General features: G+C 36.0%; 1 protein-coding gene across 2 annotated transcripts; it reads left to right on the top strand.

Annotated features, from left to right (window-relative positions):
• Positions 1 to 6118: 6118 nt before the first annotated feature.
• On the top strand, positions 6119 to 23013 carry cdca2 (cell division cycle associated 2). Of its 2 annotated transcripts, none has more exons than XM_067407243.1 (13): positions 6119 to 6316; positions 6631 to 6819; positions 8631 to 8761; positions 10284 to 10443; positions 12081 to 12226; positions 12447 to 12558; positions 13883 to 14190; positions 14351 to 14411; positions 14489 to 14641; positions 18443 to 18516; positions 18824 to 18898; positions 19147 to 19312; positions 21810 to 23013. In XM_067407243.1, exons 2-13 carry the CDS (start codon positions 6660 to 6662, stop codon positions 22757 to 22759), a joined length of 2496 nt encoding a protein of 831 aa, XP_067263344.1. In that variant the 5' UTR covers positions 6119 to 6316; positions 6631 to 6659; the 3' UTR covers positions 22760 to 23013. The 2 variants fall into 2 exon arrangements, with proteins under 2 accessions (XP_067263344.1, XP_067263343.1); XM_067407242.1 differs by having other exon boundaries at positions 18440 to 18516.
• Positions 23014 to 23621: the final 608 nt, after the last annotated feature.

Below are 23621 nucleotides of genomic sequence, written 5' to 3'. Positions count from 1 at the left end.
ACCTGTACCCTTGCAAGAAAACATGGTATTACCACAGTACCACATCCAAAAAGTAGCTAGTAAATAGTAACCCCTACCCTTACAAGAAAACATGGTATTACCACAGTACCACATCCAAAAAAGTAGCTATAAATGAATTTTGGGGAACAAAATAACCTGTACCCTTACAAGAAAACATGGTATTGCCACAGTATCACATCCAAAAAGTAGCTATAAATGGATTTTAGGGAACAAAATAACCTGTACCCTTACAAGAAAACATGGTATTACCACAGTACCACATCCAAAAAGTAGCTAGTAAATAGTAACCCCTACCCTTACAAGAAAACATGGTAATGCCACAGTATCACATCCAAAAAGTAGCTATAAATGGGTTTTAGGGAACAAAATAACCTGTACCCTTACAAGAAAACATGGTATTACCACAGTACCACATCCAAAAAGTAGCTAGTAAATAGTAACCCCTACCCTTACAAGAAAACATGGTATTACCACAGTACCACATCCAAAAAGTAGCTAGTAAATAGTAACCCCTACCCTTACAAGAAAACATGGTATTACCACAGTACCACATCCAAAAAATAGCTATAAATGAATTTTGGGGAACAAAATAACCTGTACCCTTACAAGAAAACATGGTATTACCACAGTACCACATCCAAAAAGTAGCTATAAATGGATTTTAGGGAACAAAATAACCTGTACCCTTACAAGAAAACATGGTATTGCCACAGTATCACATCCAAAAAGTAGCTATAAATGGATTTTAGGGAACAAAATAACCTGTACCCCTACAAGAAAACATGGTATTACCACAGTACCACATCAAAAAAAGTATCTATAAAGGAATTTTAGGGAACAAAATAACCTGTAGCCTTACAAGAAAACATGGTATTACCACAGTACCACATCCAAAAAGTAGCTAGTAAATAGTAACCCCTACCCTTACAAGAAAACATGGTATTACCACAGTACCACATCCAAAAAGTAGCTATAAATGGATTTTAGGGAACAAAATAGCCTGTACCCTTACAAGAAAACATGGGATTACCATAGTACCACATCCAAAGGGAACAAAATAACCTGTACCCTTACAAGAAAACATGGTATTACCACAGTACCACATCCAAAAAGTAGCTAGTAAATAGTAACCCCTACCCTTACAAGAAAACATGGTATTACCACAGTACCACATCCAAAAAAGTAGCTATAAATGAATTTTGGGGAGCAAAATAACCTGTACCCTTACAAGAAAACATGGTATTACCACAGTACCACATCCAAAGGGAACAAAATAACCTGTACCCTTACAAGAAAACATGGTATTACCACAGTACCACATCCAAAAAAGTAGCTATAAATAAATTTTGGGGAACAAAATAACCTGTACCCTTGCAAGAAAACATGGTATTACCACAGTACCACATCCAAAAAGTAGCTATAAATAAATTTTGGGGAACAAAATAACCTGTACCCTTGCAAGAAAACATGGTATTACCACAGTACCACATCCAAAAAAGTAGCTATAAATAAATTTTGGGGAACAAAATAACCTGTACCCTTGCAAGAAAACATGGTATTACCACAGTACCACATCCAAAAAGTAGCTAGTAAATAGTAACCCCTACCCTTACAAGAAAACATGGTATTACCACAGTACCACATCCAAAAAAGTAGCTATAAATGAATTTTGGGGAGCAAAATAACCTGTACCCTTACAAGAAAACATGGTATTACCACAGTACCACATCCAAAGGGAACAAAATAACCTGTACCCTTACAAGAAAACATGGTATTACCACAGTACCACATCCAAAAAAGTAGCTATAAATAAATTTTGGGGAACAAAATAACCTGTACCCTTGCAAGAAAACATGGTATTACCACAGTACCACATCCAAAAAGTAGCTAGTAAATAGTAACCCCTACCCTTACAAGAAAACATGGTATTACCACAGTACCACATCCAAAAAAGTAGCTATAAATGAATTTTGGGGAGCAAAATAACCTGTACCCTTACAAGAAAACATGGTATTACCACAGTACCACATCCAAAAAAGTAGCTATAAATGGATTTTAGGGAACAAAATAACCTGTACCCTTACAAGAAAACATGGTATTACCATAGTACCACATCAAAAAAAGTATCTATAAAGCAATTTTAGGGAACAAAATAACCTGTAGCCTTACAAGAAAACATGGTATTACCATAGTACCACATCAAAAAAAGTATCTATAAAGGAATTTTAGGGAACAAAATAACCTGTAGCCTTACAAGAAAACATGCTTTTAACACAGTACCACATCCAAAAAAGTAGCTAGTAAATAGTAACCCCTACCCTTACAAGAAAACATGGTAATGCCACAGTATCACATCCAAAAAGTAGCTATAAATGGGTTTTAGGGAACAAAATAACCTGTACCCTTACAAGAAAACATGGTATTACCACAGTACCACATCCAAAAAGTAGCTATAAATGGATTTTAGGGAACAAAATAGCCTGTACCCTTACAAGAAAACATGGTATTACCACAGTACCACATCCAAAGGGAACAAAATAACCTGTACCCTTACAAGAAAACATGGTATTACCACATTACCACATCCAAAAAGTAGCTATAAAGGAATTTTAGGGAACAAAATAACCTGTACCCTTACAAGAAAACATGCTATTACCACAGTACCACATCCAAAAAAGTAGCTAGTAAATAGTAACCCCTACCCTTACAAGAAAACATGGTAATGCCACAGTATCACATCCAAAAAGTAGCTATAAATGGGTTTTAGGGAACAAAATAACCTGTACCCTTACAAGAAAACATGGTATTACCACAGTACCACATCCAAAAAGTAGCTATAAATGGATTTTAGGGAACAAAATAGCCTGTACCCTTACAAGAAAACATGGTATTACCACAGTACCACATCCAAAGGGAACAAAATAACCTGTACCCTTACAAGAAAACATGGTATTACCACATTACCACATCCAAAAAGTAGCTATAAAGGAATTTTAGGGAACAAAATAACCTGTACCCTTACAAGAAAACATGCTATTACCACAGTACCACATCCAAAAAAGTAGCTAGTAAATAGTAACCCCTACCCTTACAAGAAAACATGGTAATGCCACAGTATCACATCCAAAAAGTAGCTATAAATGGGTTTTAGTGAACAAAATAACCTGTACCCTTACAAGAAAACATGGTATTACCACAGTACCACATCCAAAAGTAGCTATAAATGAATTTTAGTGAACAAAATAGTGCTCTTGATTTTGTCTATAAAGGTTTCATCTCTGCTGTTCTTAAATTTGTGTACTACTTTGTCTCAAGTGACCTTTCGCTTGTATTTGTTTATGCCACTTATTTTTGGCGTTAAATTAGCTTTGGTTTATGGCATACACCAAAAAGATAATGATGTTGGGGATGGAGGCTTAACAAACAAATACTTAATTCATAAAAGGTCAAACGAATATGAAACAGAAAAGTATATTCATTAATAATGGTATTTATCACTACAAAAACTCATCAGTATGAAAATGTTAGTTTATGAGGAGACATTTAACTGGCAATTGGAGAGTACCATAGCCTGAAGCAGCCTCCTCTGCATCCTGAAACACCTGGGCTCTCCTGGCACGTACGTCTGGATCCTGTTCATGGTTCTCAGCTCCCCATTCAACACAATCAGACCAGAGCATCTCCACGCCAACCAGCAGAGACAAACGTCACTCCATCATCCATCTGCCAGCAGATCAGTCTTTCCGATAAACAAAACAAAGTCTTTATGACGCACGAACGTCTACCTGTCAAACCTCATATCTGTGAGACTCCTGACAGACCTCAGGGTTCTCTATTCCCTGATCACTAAATACTGCACATCTGGATAGACCCTGGGGCAACTGCTAAAATATGCAGATCACATCATTCAAAGTGGCATCTGTGTTGGGAAGAGTTACTTTTTAACATAATACATTACAATATTGTGTTACTCCCTGAAAAAGTAACTAATTGCATTACTATGAAAAGTAATGTGTTGCATTACTTTTGCGTTACCTTTTCTCACCTGGGTTGGGCGTGCTTGTTTGTCTTTTAATAACAAAATAAAAAAGTTATATTTTTTTGGTAAACGTTAAGGCCCTTTTACACCAAACAAATAAGCCCCATGCTGAAGAAAATGCATATTTACTCCCGTACAGTAGAGGGCGAAACTCAAACAAACCTTTCACCTGTGCTGCCATTCTGGATTAAAGAAGAATAGGATACAGGAGAAGGAAGTTCAACACTCTTATTTCTAAGTCTAAAGTAATTTTTGCTTATTAGCATGGCTGAATTGGATCATTGAAGGTCAGCAGCAAAGACATGGTTAATAAAGAGATTAAATACATAAAGTATATTTGTTTAATTTAACATAGACTACAGGTTTGCATAAAATTCAGAGATTGCATTTCACTGTTTTTACTCATTTTAAGGAATATTAATATGTTTTTGTGCAAGTGAGATGAGTAAATTAGTCTAGAACTACAATAACCATCATGTTCACACACAACGCCTCTGCACTTATCATATTTCCCTCAACATGGGGACAGGAAAGCTGACAGTCGATAAATGTGAAAGTAACTTCAATTACGTAACTTAAGTAACTTGAGTTACTTATTTGAAAAAGTAACTTTGATATTTTGATTTAAATGTAAAAAGTAATGCGTTACTTTACTAGTTACTTGAAAAAAGTAATCTGATTATGTAACTCAAGTTGCTTGTAATGCGTTACTCCCAAAATTGGTATCAGATATATATATATATATATATATATATATATATATATATATATATATATATATATATATATATATATATATATATATATATATATATGTATATATATATATATATATATATATATATATATATATATATATATATATATATATATATATATATATATATATATATATATATATATCTTATACGTCTTATGTACACAACCGTTCAAGTGGTCAGTAATATTTTTTAAATGTTTTTGAAAGAAATCTCTTATGCTCACCAATTAATGTAGGTGGTCAAAAATATAGTAAAAAAAACAACAAAATTGTGATATGTAAAATTATTCCTGTGATGGCAAAGCTGGATTTTCAGCATACTCCAGTCTTCAGTGTCACATGATCCTTCAGAAGTCATTTATTATTATTTATTATTATTATAAATGTTGAAAACAGTTGTGCTGCTTAATATGATCAGTTTAATGTAACCTTGCTGAATTAAAGCAGCCTATTAAATAAATAATAAAAAAAAAAAAAATCTTACTGACCCCAAAATATTTGAACGGTGGTGTATGCTACCTTCTTGAGCTCTACGACTTTTTTTTCTCCAATAATAAATGTAATACTTTCAGAACACCCGGCTACTCTTGAATGTCCAGCTATGAAGAAACAGCATGGTTTTTGCCTGCATAATGATGTAGTTATGGCATCTACCAGCAGGGGCTTAAGATCACCAGCCAAACCATGCCCCGCTGAAATGTGCCTGCAGAAACAGAGATGAGCCTGTTCCTCTTGCATTAGAGGAGATTGAAAAGTGTTTTCCAGTTAAAAAGATGTTTATTAGTTAACTGCACTCTATGACTCTAACGGCAGTCTATAGCACAATAGGCTAAGATAGCATGCAGAGAAAATTGCTGTCTCTTTAGAAATATTTCCTTATAAGAATATATATATATATATATATATATATATATATATATATATATATATATATATATATATATATATATATATATATATATATATTTTTTTTTTTTTTTTTTTTTTTTTTTAGATATGCTACTTAATTTAGAATTTAGACATACTGTATTGTACAGTTTTTTATGGAATGTTTATTTATTTTGTTCTTACAACCACATTGTACATATAACGGATGGCACGTTTAGATTTTTATTTCGAAATTATTTCTAAAAAAAAAAATAATTTTTATATAAATATTTTTTAAAACTCTCCATCAGAACTACACATAAACGTGACAGGCACGTTCGTTAAGCCTGAATGTGATTGGCCGTTTTGAAGCACATGACGCATTTTCTTAAACCTGATTGGCTGATTCATATGAACAGGGGATTGTTGCCAGATGCGTTAGAACTAGTGGTGTTCTCTCGTGTTCAGAAAATACACATAAGTTACCAATACAATTTTAAAATTCTGTAATATTTATATACAAATGTATTGTAGACTAGTGGCTGTAAAAAGTCGTTTATTTTAAGTATTATCCAAGTGCTTTCGGGTTCCTTCACAGCGGAAGAATATTTGCGCCGTTTTAACGTGCGGTAAGGAGCGAAGTTTGAACATTTCACTTCAGTACAATAGAGACAAATATTTGTTTTTACATATTAGATGCAACATTTCGATATCTAAACTAGTTGTAGTTATGTTGTTAGCTACACTGCAGGGTAAAACAATGCAAATATGTAAGTTAATCTTTCTTAAAGTAGACGTTACACGTCTCTGGCCTGATGTTTTGAGATGTTAACAGACGTTCATAAAGTAAATCTCTCCTGTCCAGGAACGGAAGATCTTTTGATTTTACAATTTGATGTTTTTGTATGACCTTCTCTTATCTTCAGTTCATTTATTTACTCAGATCTCATATCTTATGTACTGGACTCAAGCATGGAGGATACTGAAGCCATGGACAGAAGACCACCACTGGCAGCCCTCTCTCCCTCTCGGCAGAACACTGAAGCTGCTGGAAATGTGGATTTCTCCAAACTCACTCCTTCACAGTTTGGCATTTCAACAGACAGCTTCTTATCGTCATCCAATATTAAAGGTTAGCAAAAATATTCTGGATTTAATAATGTCGTGCCTTATGTGTCAATGATTATTTGTGTCATATAGAGTTCTTAGAATATAAATAAGCACCTTTTGTTCAGTTATTGCCTTTTATTGTCATTTTTTATTATTATTTTTGATCATTTTCTTTGCAATGTTATTTTATTTTGTACAATTTTACTGTAAGCAGTTCTGTCTTGTCAATAAAGCACACTAAATTATTTTAAGGATTAGTTCACCCAAAAATGAAAATTTTTAATCTTAAGGAACACAAATTAAGTTAATCTTCGGAACACAAATTAATATTTTTGTTGAAATCTGATGACTCAGTGAGGCCTCCATAGCCAGCAATGACATTTTCTCTCTCTCATTAATGTACTAAAAACATATTTAAATCAGCTCATGTGAGTACAGTGGTTCAATATTAATATTATAAAGCGACGAGAATATTTTCGGTGCGCCAAAAAACAAAGTAACGACTTGTTTAGTGATGGCCGATTTCAAAACACTGCTTCAGAAAGCTTCAGAGCATAATGAATCAGCGTATCGAATCATGATTCGGATCGCTTGTCAAACCGCCAAACTGCTGAAATCACGTGACTTTGGCGCTCCGAACCGCTGATTCGACTCGCCGATTCGTTATGCTCTAATGCTTCCTGAAGCAGTGTTTTGAAATCAGCCATCACTAAATAAATATTTTTTTTTTTTTTTTATTATTATTTTTGGCGCACCAAAAATATTCTCGTCGCTTTAAGGCCTGTACATACCGGGACTAATATCGCGCGCGAATATCGCCAACGTTTAACGCCTCGTGACTAAACAAAGGGCGCCAATGTGAATGTGCACAAAAAAGTGTGTGAAAAACGGCAGGCGTAAAAGTGTCATATTTTAAAAAACGCCTCGGGTTCGTTTTTTGGTTTGACCCGCGTTAAAAACTGGCAGACCAATGAGATTGCCGCTTTTATTCACGTGCCTGGAGATGTTAAAGTTACAGTAAAACACGACTTGGTGGCGCTCAAGCACAAAACGGTCTTGCCGAGCACACATTGATACCAGATCGATGAGGAAGACGCCTACAAACTATCCCTGCGTCTCAAACAGCTCCCTAGCTTCCTAGGTCGTGTATCAGTATACTGTGTAAATGAATGTGGCCGACTCCCTGATCAGTGCCCTGACTACTGAACTAGGGAGCTGATTGAGACGCACACTATGGGTACAGTTCTTGCTATTGGGCTGCCAGTTCTTGGCCACCAATAGATGTGTATTATTTCTGTATTTTTACTTTTTTTCCTTTCTTTTACATTCAAGAAATATAGTTGAGAATGTCTGTTTCATAAATAAGTTTATTTGCACTACCATTCACTTGCACTTACTGTCATTGTGACTTATTTGCACTCTATACTGGTAGGGATTGAATTTGCACGTTCACTCTACGCATCGCCAGTGAAAATCGCTTGGGTATGAACACAATAAACGTCTCAAAACGCTGATGATAAGTGCATGCGATATTCGTCCCGGTGTCTACAGGCCTTTATAATATTAATATTGAACCACTGTACTCACATGAACTGATTTAAATATGTTTTTAGTACATTAATGGCTCTTGAGAGAGGAAATGTCATTGCTCCCTATGCAGGCCTCACAGAGCCATCGGATTTCAACAAAAATATCTTAATTTGTGTTTTGAAAATTAACGAAGGTCTTACGGGTGTGGAACGGCATGAGGGTGAGTAATAAATAACAGAATTTTCATTTTTGGGTGAACTAACCCTTTAAAATTGAACTTTTCATAATGAATTATCTCCTCAGATAAGTCCAGGGTGGCTCAACTGAAGGCAAGGAGGAGATCCACAATTGGGGTCCGGGGATCTCCAGAAACAAACTCTCTCATCTGCTTCAGAGCCAGACAAGCTGCAAAAACACCTCCACGAACACCACAGGTAGATGCATGGTGTAACATGGCTGTTTTTGCTTTAGAACCCAGATTTTACATTGAGCATCAAGTGGTGATCCAGCACAGTACCAAAGTGTTTATCAAACAAAAGTAAGCGCTGTTAATTTAATCATTAAAGTTGGCATGAGACAGATGTTGTGATCATCTTTTCTTCTCTATTGTGACATAGATCCAAGTGAACTGGCTACTTGAACAAGAAAAAAATATAGGGACTTGATTTTGTTCATCATGAATTGATTGGACCGATGTTGTTTGCTGTGATCTCATGTGAGTGACAGGTTGTCCTGCCCTCATGCCAGTAAACATATCATCAGAGAAGAGTAGTCATTGCAAGAGGGAGGGGAAGTTATTTTGATTGAAAGATTATTAGAGTACATGAATGAAAATAAAAAAAGGAAATACACACATATATATATATATATATATATATATATATATATATATATATATATATATATATATATATATATATATATATATATATATATATATATATATATATATAATTATAATTATAATAAAAACTGCAGTATTCCAAAGAATTGTCCACTTTGACTTGAATTTTATGAGTGCAAAAGTGATTTTCTAGCCTAACATTTTGAATAAACAACACTGAGCAAATACTGTATAAGTATAGTAAGTCAAATAATCAAGTGACAGACAAATTTTGTGACAGAATAACATATAGTTTTATTATAGAAACAGCTTTGACATCATCAACAAAGGATATTAGTCCACTTTCAAATAAAGTTTTCCTGATAATTTACTCACCCCCATGTCATCCAAGATGTTCATGTCTTTCTTTCATCAGTCAAAAAGAAATTAAGGTTTTTGATGAAAACATTCCAGGATTATTCTTCTTATAGTGGACTTCAATGGCCTCCAAACGGTTGAAGGTCAAAATTACAGTTTCAGTGCAGCTTCAAAGGCTTTAAACGATACCAGACGAGGAATAAGGGTCTTTTCTAGCGAAATGATCGGTCATTTTCAAAAAAAAAAAATTGTATATGCTTTATATAAACAAATGATCGCCTTTGTAAGTGGTTCCACCAAAACCGCACTTTTGTATTCTTCAAAAAGCTTACGCAGTATGTCCTACACCTTCCCTATTCTACTTACGGAAAAAATGGAACTGGAGCTGCGTTCGTAAGCTTTTCATCAAAAACCTTAATTTCTTTTCGACTTAAGAAAGAAAGACATGAACATCTTTGATGACATGGGGGTGAGTAAATTATCAGGAAAATGAAAATGGACTAATCCTTAAATTTGCTATCCAAAATGCATAATTATGATTATTTGCATCAAGCATCACTTTTTCCCTCAATGTCTACAAACCTATCAGGACAGACTTGCGATCCATTTTTGAGACAAGTTCCACCAATTAAGAACCTTTGGTGTAAGACAACATGTATATGTTTCAAAGAGTGGATCACATTGTTTATCATGATTATGATGATAATGAAGAAAGTTCTTTGTCAGCTGTAACTTTTTGCCCTGTCCTTATGAAGCTTTTGCAGGGGAGTCCGTTTCTTTCACGCTGTGACTCTCTGAAGAAGAAGATGGCTGCTTTCCAGTGTCTGATGGAGGAGGAGGACGAAGAGGATGAACAGAAGAAAAATGAGGAGAATGAGAGTTCGAAAAGTACCTTGGCTAAAGATTTTGAGAACGGTCAGTCTTTCCTCAAACTTTCAGATATAGGCTTGTAGGACCAGATGAAATTCTGAAGTTATTAAGAGAATGTCATACTGTCATTGTTGGCTATTTCCAGCTAATAGAACTTATTCAGAATAGGCACCATAATAAATTTGATGCAATTTGATTTCTTCCATTGATCCTAGTTAGAGCACAGCAGGATGATGTGCAGAATAAATCAAATGAAGCTTATGAGCCTTAAAATAAATATGTTTACATTTTCAGAGGGCTTTCAGTGTTAATAAAAAGATTGAAAAAGCATATCCAGTGAATAATCTCTGATCACGACGCTATGAATATGAAAGTTTTATTCAAATGTAAACAAGACATTTGAGGGATATCAGTGCAGTCCTTTTAATACAATCTCATTTTTAAAATTCTTAATGTCAACCCGGAAGGCTGGATGCCATTTAATTTTTAATAACGCTAAAAACATATCAAAAAATATGAACACATTTATTTTAAAGTTTATAAGCAACTGTTTTTCATTTGATTTATATGTTAGCAGCAGGTTTCTGTCTTACATGCTGTTCTTTAACTGGTACCAGTAATAGGATTCAGATCATTAGAAGCAATTCTTAGTTCTGCAGAGTTTTTTCTTTCTCTTCGTCATACATGCTGCATGCATGCTTCGGATCATGTGAGTATAGTATTTATTTGGATGTTTACATTTGATTCTGAATGAGTTTGAGGCTATGCTGCATGGCTAAAGCTAACATTACACACTGTTGGAGAGATTTACAAAGAATTAAGTTGTGTTTATGCATTATACAGACTGCAAGTGTTTAAAAATGAAAATAGTGACGCCTCTTGTCTCCGTGAATACAGTAAGAAACGATGGTAACTTTAACCTCATTTAACAGTACATTAGCAACATGCTAACGAAACATTTAGAAAGACAATTTACAAATCACTAAAAATATCATGATATCATGGATCATGTCAGTTATTATTGCTCCATCTGCCATTTTTCGCTGTTGTTCTTGCTTACCTAGTCTGACAATTCGGCTGTGCACATCCAGACGTTAATACTGGCTTGTGTAATGACTTGAACATGGGCTGGCATATACAAATATTGGGGGCATACATATTAATGGTCCCAACTGTTACGGAACAATCGGTGTTATGTTGAGATTCGCCTGTTTTTCAGAGGTCTTTTAAACACATGAGATTTACATAAGAAGGAGGAAACAATGGAGTTTTAAACTCAATGTATTCTTAATGTCAACCCGGAAGGCTGGATGCCATTTAATTTTTAATAACGCTAAAACCCCTTTGAAATATGAACACATTTATTTTAAAGTTTATAAGCAACTGTTTTTCATTTGATTTATATGTTAGCAGCAGGTTTCTGTCTTGCATGCTGTTCTTTAACTGGTACCAGTAATAGGATTTAAATCATTAGAAGCAATTCTTAGTTCTGCAGAGTTTTTTCTTTCTCTGTGGCTTTCATATATTTTTAGTCATCTATTGAGAATGATTGCTAATTGCTAATTTACTGCAATTTTAAGATGAGCACAGATTAATTATGTTCTTATGTAGCTTGACCTGTATTTGCTAAATGTCATCTTCTCGATGAGGAAATCTCTTTCTGCTACTGTCTGCCCTTGCAGGAAAGCTGTCTATGCAAAGTCCATTCACTTCGATGACGCCGCCTCCCTCTAAGAAACGCTGCTGGGCCCCACCGGGGGAGTGTAAAGACAAGATTACGAAGACGCCACTCCCCTACCCCACTTTCACAACGCAACAGGAGCAAGGGGTAAACATATCAGCATTTAATGGTACCATGTTTGATATTCGATATACACATTATTATCTGTTAAATTGCCATTAGCAGATAAAGTGGCACAGGTAAAGTGCTGACAATGCAAACAATGGATGCTACACTAATTCGAACAGACTTTGCAGTCGACATTATTAGTCTGGTAGTGTTCCTGTAGTCAGTGTTTTTTTTTTTTTTTCTTTCTCTATGATTATAGGTGAAATGCTCTGAGTCTCAAAGCCAGAGGCCACTATCAGGTGTGGATTCAGATGCCAAGAATGAGCTTTTGTCTTTACCCATGCTGTCAAAACCAGATGTTAAGCCAGCAGGTACGTGAACTTCACCATGGTGGTGTTTAATTGATCAAAAATACAGTAAAAACTGTAATATTGTAAAATATATTTATAATTTAAAATACGTATTTTTTATTTATTTATTTATTTTTTTTATTTAATGTATTCCTGTGATGACAAAGCTGAATTTTCAGCATCATTACTCCAGTCTTCAGTGTCACATGATCCTTCAGAATCATTTTAATATGCTGATTTGGTACTCAAGACACATTTCTTATTGTTAGCAATGTTGAAAACAGTGGAGACTATGATCAGTTTTTATCAGATTCATTTATTTGACATTTTATATATGTATTTTAATCTCTAATATATAAATATAATATAAGAGGTTAAAATTACCAACAGAGACCACATTTTATTGAACTGCTATTTATTTTTTGTAAATCTTTTGTAACATTAAACACTACCGTTCAAAAGTTTGGGGTCAGTAAGAATTTTAATTTTATTTTTAGGGGATAGAAATAAAATTAATCAATACTTTTATTCATCAAGGATGAGTTAAACTGATCAAAAGTTACAGTAAAGACAATTCTAATGTTAGAAAATATTCTATTTTAAATAAATGCTGTTCTTTTGAACTTTCTATTCATCGAAGAATTTTGAAAAAAAAAATGTACACACCTGTTTTCAACATTGATAATAATAATGAATATTTCTTGAGCATCAAATCATCATATTAGATTGATTTATGAAGGATCATGTGACACTGAAGACTGGAGTAATGAATCTGAAAATTAAGCTTGGATCACAGGAATAAATTACACTTTACTGTATATTGACAGAAAACAGCTGTTTTAAATTGGAATAATATTTCACAATATTACTGTTTTTGTTTGTATTTTTAATCAAATAAATGCAGGTTTGATGAGCAGAAGATGCGTCTTTTAAAACAAAAAAATCTTACTGACCTCAAACTTTCGAACGGTAGTGTGTGTGTGTGTGTGTGTGTGTGTGTGTGTGTGTGTGTGTGTGTGTGTGTGTGTGTGTGTGTCTCTGTGGTTGAAACAGGCTGGTGTCTTTCTGTGGTTGAAACAGATTTCTTGTTTGAATTTTGTAATAAAATGGACAGAATTTGAAAGCTAAGTCTTTTTCTTATCAGAAGTAACAAAGCACAAAGCTCTTTGCGATTATTATTATTATTATTATTATTATTATTACTAAATAAATCTCTTTATTTAAAAGATCAAGGAAATTTTGAGGATAAAATGCATGATGTGTCCCTTTAATCTATGTGTTTATTTATGGTGAATTTTCTTTCAAATCTCAAACTCTTAAAATTTAAAAAAAAATTTCTTTATAGATGAAAACATGGGCTCTGCTTTACGCAAAAAGAAGCGTGTTCGTTTTGGGGCACCGCTTTCTCCAGAGTTCTTCGACAAAACCCTCCCTCCCAGTACCCCGCTGCAGAAAGGAGGCACCCCAATGTGTCTTCCATCATCTACGGGACCTAAACGCTCTCTGCTGAAGACCCCTCAACGATGTGAGGCCCCTCTACCCCAACCTGACTTCAACAGTCCCCAAAACAATGGAGCCTCTCCTGTCCTGGTTATTGACAGACACAGTTCTGGCCTGTTGTACAGTGATGAAGTATTTGAAGAGATCAAAAAGGTGTGACACTTGCCAACTTCTCCAAACTAACTTATCTGATTGTAGATTAAACATATCAGTGGCTTCTGGGTTTATTCCGTTATTGCACACAGGTTCTTTCCTCTATAAAGTTTTGTACTGATGGTGAGTTTTTGTGCCTTTCTCTTTTGTGTCTTCTCAGATCAGTTTTCCCAGTATGGAGGAAGAGTCTCCCTCACACAAGCCTTCAGAGAACTGCAAAGGTGAGTTATGGAAGGATTTTGAAGAGAAGGAAAGTTTCTTTTCGGTCTGTATTCTAATCATGTATCTAAAATTGTAGATGCACTATCTGCTGAGGACCCAGGGCAGCCCCAGGCTGAAGATGCTGAAGTTATGAACGCTGCTTTTCAAGAGGAAGAGGATGAACCATCCAATTCACATACAGAGGAAAAACTGCCATGTCCTACTGGTGATCAGCCACTGGCTCTCTCCAGTGAGTTAAACTTTCTTCCACTTGTTTTTTTTTTTTTTTTTTTTTTAAGCATGCTCTCTTTCTCGCTCTTAATAAATTCATACAAGTTTCTATTTCTGTGCTGAAAACATTAAAAGTGCCCTAGAACCCTTTTTCACAAGATGTAATGTAAGGTGTCCCCTGAATGTGTCTATGAAGTTTCAGCTCCAAATACTATTTAATACTATATTATTCAATTTTTTAACTGCCTATTTTGGGGCCTAATAACAAATGCGCCGATTCAGCATGCGTCCCCTTTAAATGCTTGCGCTCCCCGCCCCCAAGCTCGCAACTCTATAATACATTGCATAAACAAAGTTCACACAGCTAATATACCCCTCAAAATGGATCTTTACAAAGTGTTCATCATGCAGCATATCAGATCATGTAAGTATGGTATTTATTTGGATGTTTACATTTAATTTTGAATGAGTTTGATAGTAGCCTATGCTGCGGCTAATGGGGCTAAAGCTAACATTGGAAAGATTTATAAAGAATGAAGTTGTGTTTATCAATTATACAGACTGCAAGTGTTTAAAAATTAAAATGGCGACGGCTCTTGTCTCCGTGAATACAGTAAGAAACGATGGTAACTTTTACCACATTTAACAGTACATTAGCAACATGCTAATGAAACATTTATAAAAACAATTTACAAATATCACTAAAAATATCATGATATCATGGATCATGTCAGTTATTATTGCTCCATCTGCCATTTTTCGCTATTGTTCTTGCTTGCTTACCTAGACTGATGATTCAGCTGTGCACAGATCCAGACATTAATACTGGCTTGTCTAAAGCCTTGAACATGGGCTGGCATATGCAAAATTTGGGGGCGTACATATTAATGATCCCAACTGTTGCGTCACAGTCGGTGTTATGTTGAGATTCACTGTTTTTCGGTGGTCTTTTGCACAAATCAAATTTACATAAGGAGGAAACAATGGTGTTTGAGACTCACTATATGTCATTTCCATGTACTGAACTCTAATTATTTAAAGCTGCAGTCCGCAACTTTTTTTGGTAAAAATGATCAAAAATCAACTTTTGAACAAGTACATAACCAGCCAGTGTTCAAAACGATCTAATTATCTTGTCTCGATTCAGAATAGTAAGCTTGTAATAATGTTTTATAATAAGAGCGACGTGGCGGATTTCCGCGGGAAATTCAAGCATGCAGCAGTTCCTGTGTGCGTCATTACGTCACGTCCATAAACAAAGGAAGGAGTCCCGTCAAGAGGCTAGTCAGTAATATCAGCCACCGGTAGCGGCACGTTTATAGCCTTTTCTCACAGCAGCTGAAATAATTAAACTTATCATTTTGATGGTGGATTGTAATCCAGAAAGGTCCAAATGACAATCATCAGTGACAACTGAGATTCAGCCGTAGACGAAAAGCAAAAGACTTTGGACTGTGGTGTGGATACAGAAATTGAAATCTACAGGTAACGCTAATACACACTAAATACACAGTCACGCAGTGCTGATGTTGTTAATAATAACAATTTGAGAACAATATAACAGTTATAATAATTTGCACGGTTTGACATGATCCGAGCTAAGCGATCGTTAGATTTAATCATCATTGGCAGCGTGATTTATTGTAGGCCTAATGCTTTTTTCCTCAGTTGGTCAAAACAAAAGTGGCAGAAATGTTACTTACTTGTTCAGATGATATTTTCCAGTGAAATTCTTATATTGGTCATACTTTCAAGACGTAGAGTCTGTGATTCTGAAGTTCAGTTTCCACACCGGTGCGGTGACTGACAGCAAACATTAGATTCATCCGCGGCACAACGCACGTACAGATAACTGTTCCGCATATGAATGCAATCGCATGTTTCAAACAGAGATGGCGACAAAGAGGAAAAACTGCTGACAGCAGCTTTAACTGTCCCAAGGTAAATTCAATATTCAATAGGCCTTTTTCACAAGAAACGGAAATCACGTGACGCAGGGTAAAGTTAGTTCCGCTATGCATCTACGGCTATTAGATTGATGTGCTCTTTTCTCAAATATCGCTTCTTACCTTTTCTGTTTTGTCTGTTTTCCAAGTCGCTTTTGTATAATCTACAAAAAAATTATTTTCTACTGGTTTGTAGCTTGTACGGCCGCTCAGACCGTTGCTCGAATTTACTGGCAGGTGGATTCATATTACCAGCTGTCATACAGTAAAGAAGCTCATTCAGCAATTCCCCCGATCGTATCACACGACGACGAACATTATATATATAATTTATTCATTAAAAAAAAATAACTCCCAATAGGCTATATACTTTAATGGGGGATATAAAATCGAGATACATAATATTGTCGTGAGTTTAATGTTTTAAAAATATATAGCATGTAATCTCATATGGCATCACATCCCACATTCAAGCATATGTTATAACTAATCCTGATCGATTAAAATTATTAAACTAAGACATAATTAATTTCCAACACCACACTGTACAACTATCAGTCTTTGCATTAATGTTGCAACAGCACAATAATACTGCGCATAATACACACTTTAAGATGATGACGACAGGAAAATGAGTGAGAGACTGAAGTGTTTATATCCAGAAACATCAGGGTGCGAGCGGTCCTGTTTCAAGAATCAGAGGATCTTGCATGATAAGGGAGCTTCCAGCTGATCATTTCCCCAGCACGTCGCTAAAAGCACTCTATACATCCCAAAGTGCATACTATCCACCCTAAATAGCACTGAATATTACACATAGACTACTATTTAGGATGGGTAGTATGCACTTTAAGATGCAGGCACTGTCTTTACAGCACATGGAGCGCGATAATGCACAGCCGCGCCAAACAGACACAAAGAATATAACCAGTTTAACCGCCATCACTTCAAATTATTTATTAAATTTAGCTCTTAATGAAAGCTCTGTAGTCACACCAATAATTCACCAAGAACATTCAAACATTTTCATGACATTTAATTCGTAAAACGACTTTGATTCCCGAGCTGGTTCTGATCGAGGCTATCTATCACTGTAACCGGAAAAACTTTTACACTGCGTGGATCATTCCGGAAGCCAAAAACCCAGAAGTGTGAAATTGGCCTATTCTTGTGCACCTTTAAGCAAAATAGGATGAAGATTATGAGAGTTCAATGCAGAAATATAATTCACTTTTTCTTGACTATTTTTTTTTATCTGTTTGTCTATTTTTCTCCAGGTTTTGCTTTAAATATTTCTTTAATGTTTTTAGTGGTGGTGCTTTACAAGTACTGAATTTAGAGACTAAAGGGGTAGCTCACCAGTAATGAAAATTCTGTCATTAATTTCTCACCCTCATGTCATTCCAAACCCGTAAGATTCATTAATCATTGGAACATAAATGAAGATCTTTCTGATGAAATCTGAGAGCTTTCTGTCCCTCTATAGACAGCTACACAACTGAAACTTTGACGCTTCAAAGAGTTCATAACGAAATCGTAAAACTAATCCATATTAATTGAGCTGTTTAGTCCAAATTTTCGGAAGAGACTCGATCACTTTATATGATGAACAGAATTAATTTAGGCTTTTAAACAAAAATAATCCAGCTTCTACAATGCGTTTTTTGAAAATTTCTGTTGTGCTCCAGATTGCCTACTGTGACCAGGGTTCATGTAAACTTATGAGCAGAACTGTATTGTTTAAATCCAGTATTAACTTTAGCTGTTAGACTCTAATGTACTAATTAAATGTATATCAGAACAGAAGAGCACATCAATATATATTTATTTAGTAGTTTATAACATGTGAGACTCATGTTTCTTGTCGGCAGTAGTGGTTGACGAGGATTCAGAGTCTTCATCCAACTCCAGCACTGAACCAACTCGCTCTCGCTGTAGGAAAAGAAAGGTGAGGTCTCACATCTGCAAATTGCAAATCAAAGCACAGATTCAGCTATTTATGATTCAAAAGAGTTTTTTAATAGTAAAATGTAAGACATGTAAAATGTGACAAAATGTATTTTGTAATATCTATATATTTGTATATTGGTAGAATCTCTTTATTTTCTTTTATTTTACAGAATCCTGAAAATGTATTTCTAGGTTAGAAAATCCCAGGGTTTCAATCTGCTTTCATGCTTTGTATTGAATAACATCAGAACAGAAGGCTTAAAAAGATGTAATTCATCCAGCTCTGTTCTGTTCCTCTGTTTCAGCAACCAGGGGAGAGTGAGCCTGAGAAAAGGAGAAGCTCGCGTACAGCTGCAGCTTCTGCTTCTGGAAAGATGAAGGTATGAAGCTTAAAAAGTGGATTTATAAGCTGACATGTGATAAATCTTGGTGAACGGGGGCTTTTTAAGCTCTGATTATTAACGTTGGCATCAAACTGACATTGAGCCTGAAATAATAACACTAATGTGACTTGGTCTTAGCATTTGGTATATAAATAGCATGATTTCATATGTCTAGAGCTTTTGAGCACATTTGTGTGAACTCTGTCCATGTTTCTCACTGCAGCTTTGTTTTTTGTTTTTTTCAGAAGACGTCAGGAGTAAAAAGACGATTTGGCAATAAGGAGGTTGATCGTTCTCTGTACGGGAAAAGAGACTATGCTTCAAAAAACCCTCTGCTCAGCCCCATATTTGAGACGATGTCTACCAGTCTTAACAATACACCAACGCAGACACAATCAGGAAAACTAACAGGTAATCTTGTTCAAGTGTTTCCTTTATAATTCAGCCGAATCGTTGATTCATGCTTCGCTTGAATGGACTTATTAATCTAAATTAGATAAATCTTCTGCAGAGTAGGACTGATGAGTTCATTGCACAAAAATATAATTTCTGTTATCATCTATTCACCTTCGTGTGTATGACTTTTTTCCTTGTTGAACACAGATATTTTTTAACATTTGCAGGCTGCTCTTTGACATACGAAAGGATATTGTGACCAGGACAAGCTTAAAAAAGAAAAAGCACTGTTAAAGTAATTTGCAGGACTAGTATGCTATATTCATTCAAGTATTTCTTTGAAAAAAAAAATCTTCCCCTTCACTCATATCTCATGTGTTTGCATATTGGATGTGTTTGGATGCCTTGCACCAGGTTTGATATCATTGATGATCAGCACTAGGGCTGCAACTAACTATTATTTTGATAATCGATTAGTTGGTCGATTGTTTCTTCGATTAATCAGACAAAAAGACCTTCTTTTTTTTTTTTTCTTTTTTTTTTGACAATTTTATTTTATTTATTTTTATTTATTTAATTTTATTCCACATCCTGCCCAATACACATTTAGTTGAACATATAACAAATACATTAATTTACATATACAGAAATACACAAAATCACTCAAAAACAATTACAATCAAATGATCCTTTAAATTACACTTAAAATCATTTAGTGATACAACTCTTTTAAGTGTAATTTGTTTTGCAACTGATTCCAATCAAATGGAGCAGCATAACTAAATGCCAGTTTACCCATATTTGTGTGAACTTTTGGGATGTTTAAAGGATATAATTCTTGTGAGCAAACACCATATTTTTTTACGCATTTCTGAACAATACTCTGCTGTAAATACAGCCTTGGTTGCACTTTTTTTTTTTTTTTTTTTCAAAAGAATCTTTAATGACCCCAAAGTTTTAAACAGAACAGATTTTCACTGAATAACATCTTGAATTTCACACTTCCTTCCACAAAGCTATTATGTGGTTTTTTATGGTGTTTCAAGGTACTCTCTGTCCTTTTTGAAGCTTGAAAGCATTTTTATATGCTTGTTATATGTACACTATATTGCCAAAAGTTTTGGGACGCTTGCCTTTACGTGCACATGAACTTTAATTACATCCCATTCTTAATCCGTAGGGTTTAATATGGAGTTGGCCCACCCTTTGCAGCTATTACAGCTTCAACTCTTCTGGGAAGGCTTTCCACAAGGTTTACGAGCGTGTTTATGGGAATTTTTGACCAGAAGCGCATTTGTGAGGTCAGGCACTGATGTTGGATGAGAAGGCCTGGCTCACAGTCTCCGCTCTAATTCATCCCAAAGGTGTTCTGTCGGGTTGAGGTCAGGACTCTGCAGGCTAGTCAAGTTCCTCCACACCAAACTCGCTCATCCATGTCACTCATTCCACAGTCATGTTGGAACAGGAAGGCGTTGAAATTGTCCAAAATGTCTTGGTATGCTGAAGCTTTAATAGTTCCTTTCACTGGAACTAAGGGGCCAAGCCCAACCCCTTAAAAATAACTCCACACCATAATCCCCCCTCCACCAAACTTTACACCTGGCAGAATGCAGTCAGGCAAGTACCTTTCTCCTGGCAACCGCCAAACCCTGACTCGTCCATTGGATTGCCAGACAGAGAAGCGTGATTTGTCACTCCAGAGAACACAGTGCTCTAGTGTCCAGTTGCGGCGTGCTTTACACCACTGCATCTGATGCTTTGCATTGCACTTTGTGATGTAAGGTTTGGATGCAGCTGCTCGGCCATGGAAACCCATTCCATGAAGCTCTCTACTGTTCTTGAGCTAATCTGAAGGCCACACGAAGTTTGGAGGTCTGTAGCTATTGACTCTGCAGAAAGTTGGCGACTTCTGCGCACCGTGCGCCTCAGCGTGCGCTGACCCCGCGCTGTGATTTTATGTGGCCTATCCACTTCGTGGCTGAGTTGCTGTTGTTCCCAATTGCTTCCACTTTGTTATGATAGCAGTAACAATTAACTGTGGAATATTTAGTAGTGAGAAAATTTCACGAATGGACTTATTGCACAGGAGTGAACCTATGAATTCACTGAGCTCCTGAGAGTGACCCATTCTTTCACAAATGTTTTTAGAAGCAGTCTGCATGCCTATGTGCTTGATTTTATACATCTGTGGCCATGGAATTGATTGGAATTAAAATGATTTGGAGGGGTGTCCCAATACTTTTGGCAATATGGTGTATATAAAAAAAATGAAAAAATTCATGTTCCATGGACCTAGAGGTTGGAAAATGGATTTGGAATGATATGAAGGGAGAAATAAATGATGATAGAATTTAAATTTTATTGGATGAACTAGCCCTTTAAGCCCTCTGAAATGGATATTCTGAATTAACTTTACAATCCAGAGTAAGAAAACCAGCTTTGGTAGCACAGAACTATCTTATGTTGGCATTTTGAGCCATTAATGTAAAAGTATTACTCTCTTTCAACACAGATGGAGAGCAAGACAGCATTCAGACACCCAACGTTCCCCATAGCAAGACCGTTTGTCCCATGGTAATTCTGGGTACTTCCTGCCCACGGACCAATGAGAACGAGCAAACATTGTGCTCCACTGTGACAAACACCACTGACAACCAATCGGATATGAACACGACTTGTTTGGAACCCTCAGTCGGCACGCGGCATCCAGCGGGAAGAATAAGCTCAGGGACAAAGACTTCCAAGGCCAAACTTGACTCAGGGCGGCCTGGGCGCCAACGTCGTAGCTCAGGCGGAGCCAAGAGAAAGGAGCTTGGCAATATAGCTATTAACTTTACTACTACTGAATCAAATTGTGAAACTGGGGAACAGGATACTGAGAGCCAAAAGCCAACTGAATCTGCAGGTTTGAGCCCAATGTACCAAGACCGTTCTGATAGGCCAGTGCATCATGAAGCTGAATGCTCTGAAAACAAGAAAATTGAGGTTTTAAACAGCTTTGTGGTACAAAATGAAAGCTCAATGACCACTGAGAGGTTAGAGCAAAAGACACCAGGTAATAAAAGACATGGACGTGTCCAAAGGGCTCTGAAAAGTCCTTGTGTAAAGATCGATGTTGTGGTAGAGGAAGTAGATGAGAGTGGTCAATTGGAGCAAAATACTGTTGATGCATCAGAGAGCAACGCTGCACCCACAGAGCCTAGTTTGGCCCCCTGGCAGAAGCCTGACTTCAACATCGACGACATCTTGAAACCTGTGACGAAGAGTCGAGGTTCTGTGCGACGCAGCCTGAGGAACCGGAGGAGTGTGGACCTGCAGGCTGTGGGCCTGGCCTGGGTGGACCACACCTCCCCGGAGCTGAGTAAAGCGGGTCGGAGAAGGACGCGTGGAAGACTCAGCGGTGTGTCTGAACCACTCGTCTTTCAGGCCTCTGAGGAACTGACACCAAACTTGGGAGAGTAACTGACTTTAATTGTTTGTGTCAGTTAGCAGTTTAATTACTGTCAAATGAACGTTTATAAAATGTTACTCTTTTCTCTTATATGTATTGTTTTAAATTGATTGGTGTTTTTTAGTGAAAATTGCCTCTTATTAAGAAGATTGTATAATTGTTAGATTACTTCTGCTTATTAAATCTTCACTTAGAGATGAATGATCCTGTTTGAATGTGATTTTGCAATGGTAATCACTTTGTTTTACATAAATGGCAATCCCAGTTTGCTTGTTTTTTTGTTTTCTTTTACTTTAAAATTGCCTGCTTCTCAATTCAGTAGTACAATACAATATTTGCATCCAAACCTTCAAGCTTGTTTTCCATATGGCACTATTTGTCATTCACAGTACTTTAGCAACAAGTTATGGGGCCTGCTTTAAATATTACATGGGTGAATGTTATGAAAACATGTCTGGATCATATTTTTCTTTGGATTTTGTGGTATTAATTTTCATGACAGTTAAAGGATAAGTTCACTTTCAAATGAAAATTAGCCCAAGCTTCACTCACCCTCAAGCCATCCTAGGTGTATATGACTTTCTTCTCTCTGATGAGCACAATCGGAGAAATATTGATATTCTGACGCATCCGAGCTTTATAATGGCAGTGAGCATGATCAACAAGTATGAGCTGAAGAAAATGTCTCCATCCACATCCATCCATCACAAACATATTCCACACGGCTCTGGGGGTTTAATAAAGGCCTTCTGAAGCGAAGCGATGTATTTGTGTAAAAAAAAAAATTGCATATTTAACAAGTTAAGTAAAATCTCTAGCTTCCACCAGACCGCTGTCTGTATTAAAATTACGAAAAAACGGAAGTGGCGTCAC

The sequence above is a fragment of the Chanodichthys erythropterus genome, chromosome 13 (assembly GCF_024489055.1).
Source record: "Chanodichthys erythropterus isolate Z2021 chromosome 13, ASM2448905v1, whole genome shotgun sequence".
Taxonomy (NCBI): domain Eukaryota; kingdom Metazoa; phylum Chordata; class Actinopteri; order Cypriniformes; family Xenocyprididae; genus Chanodichthys; species Chanodichthys erythropterus.
The sequence above is the reverse complement of the archived record's forward strand: the minus strand, read 5'-3'. Positions and strand labels throughout refer to the sequence as shown.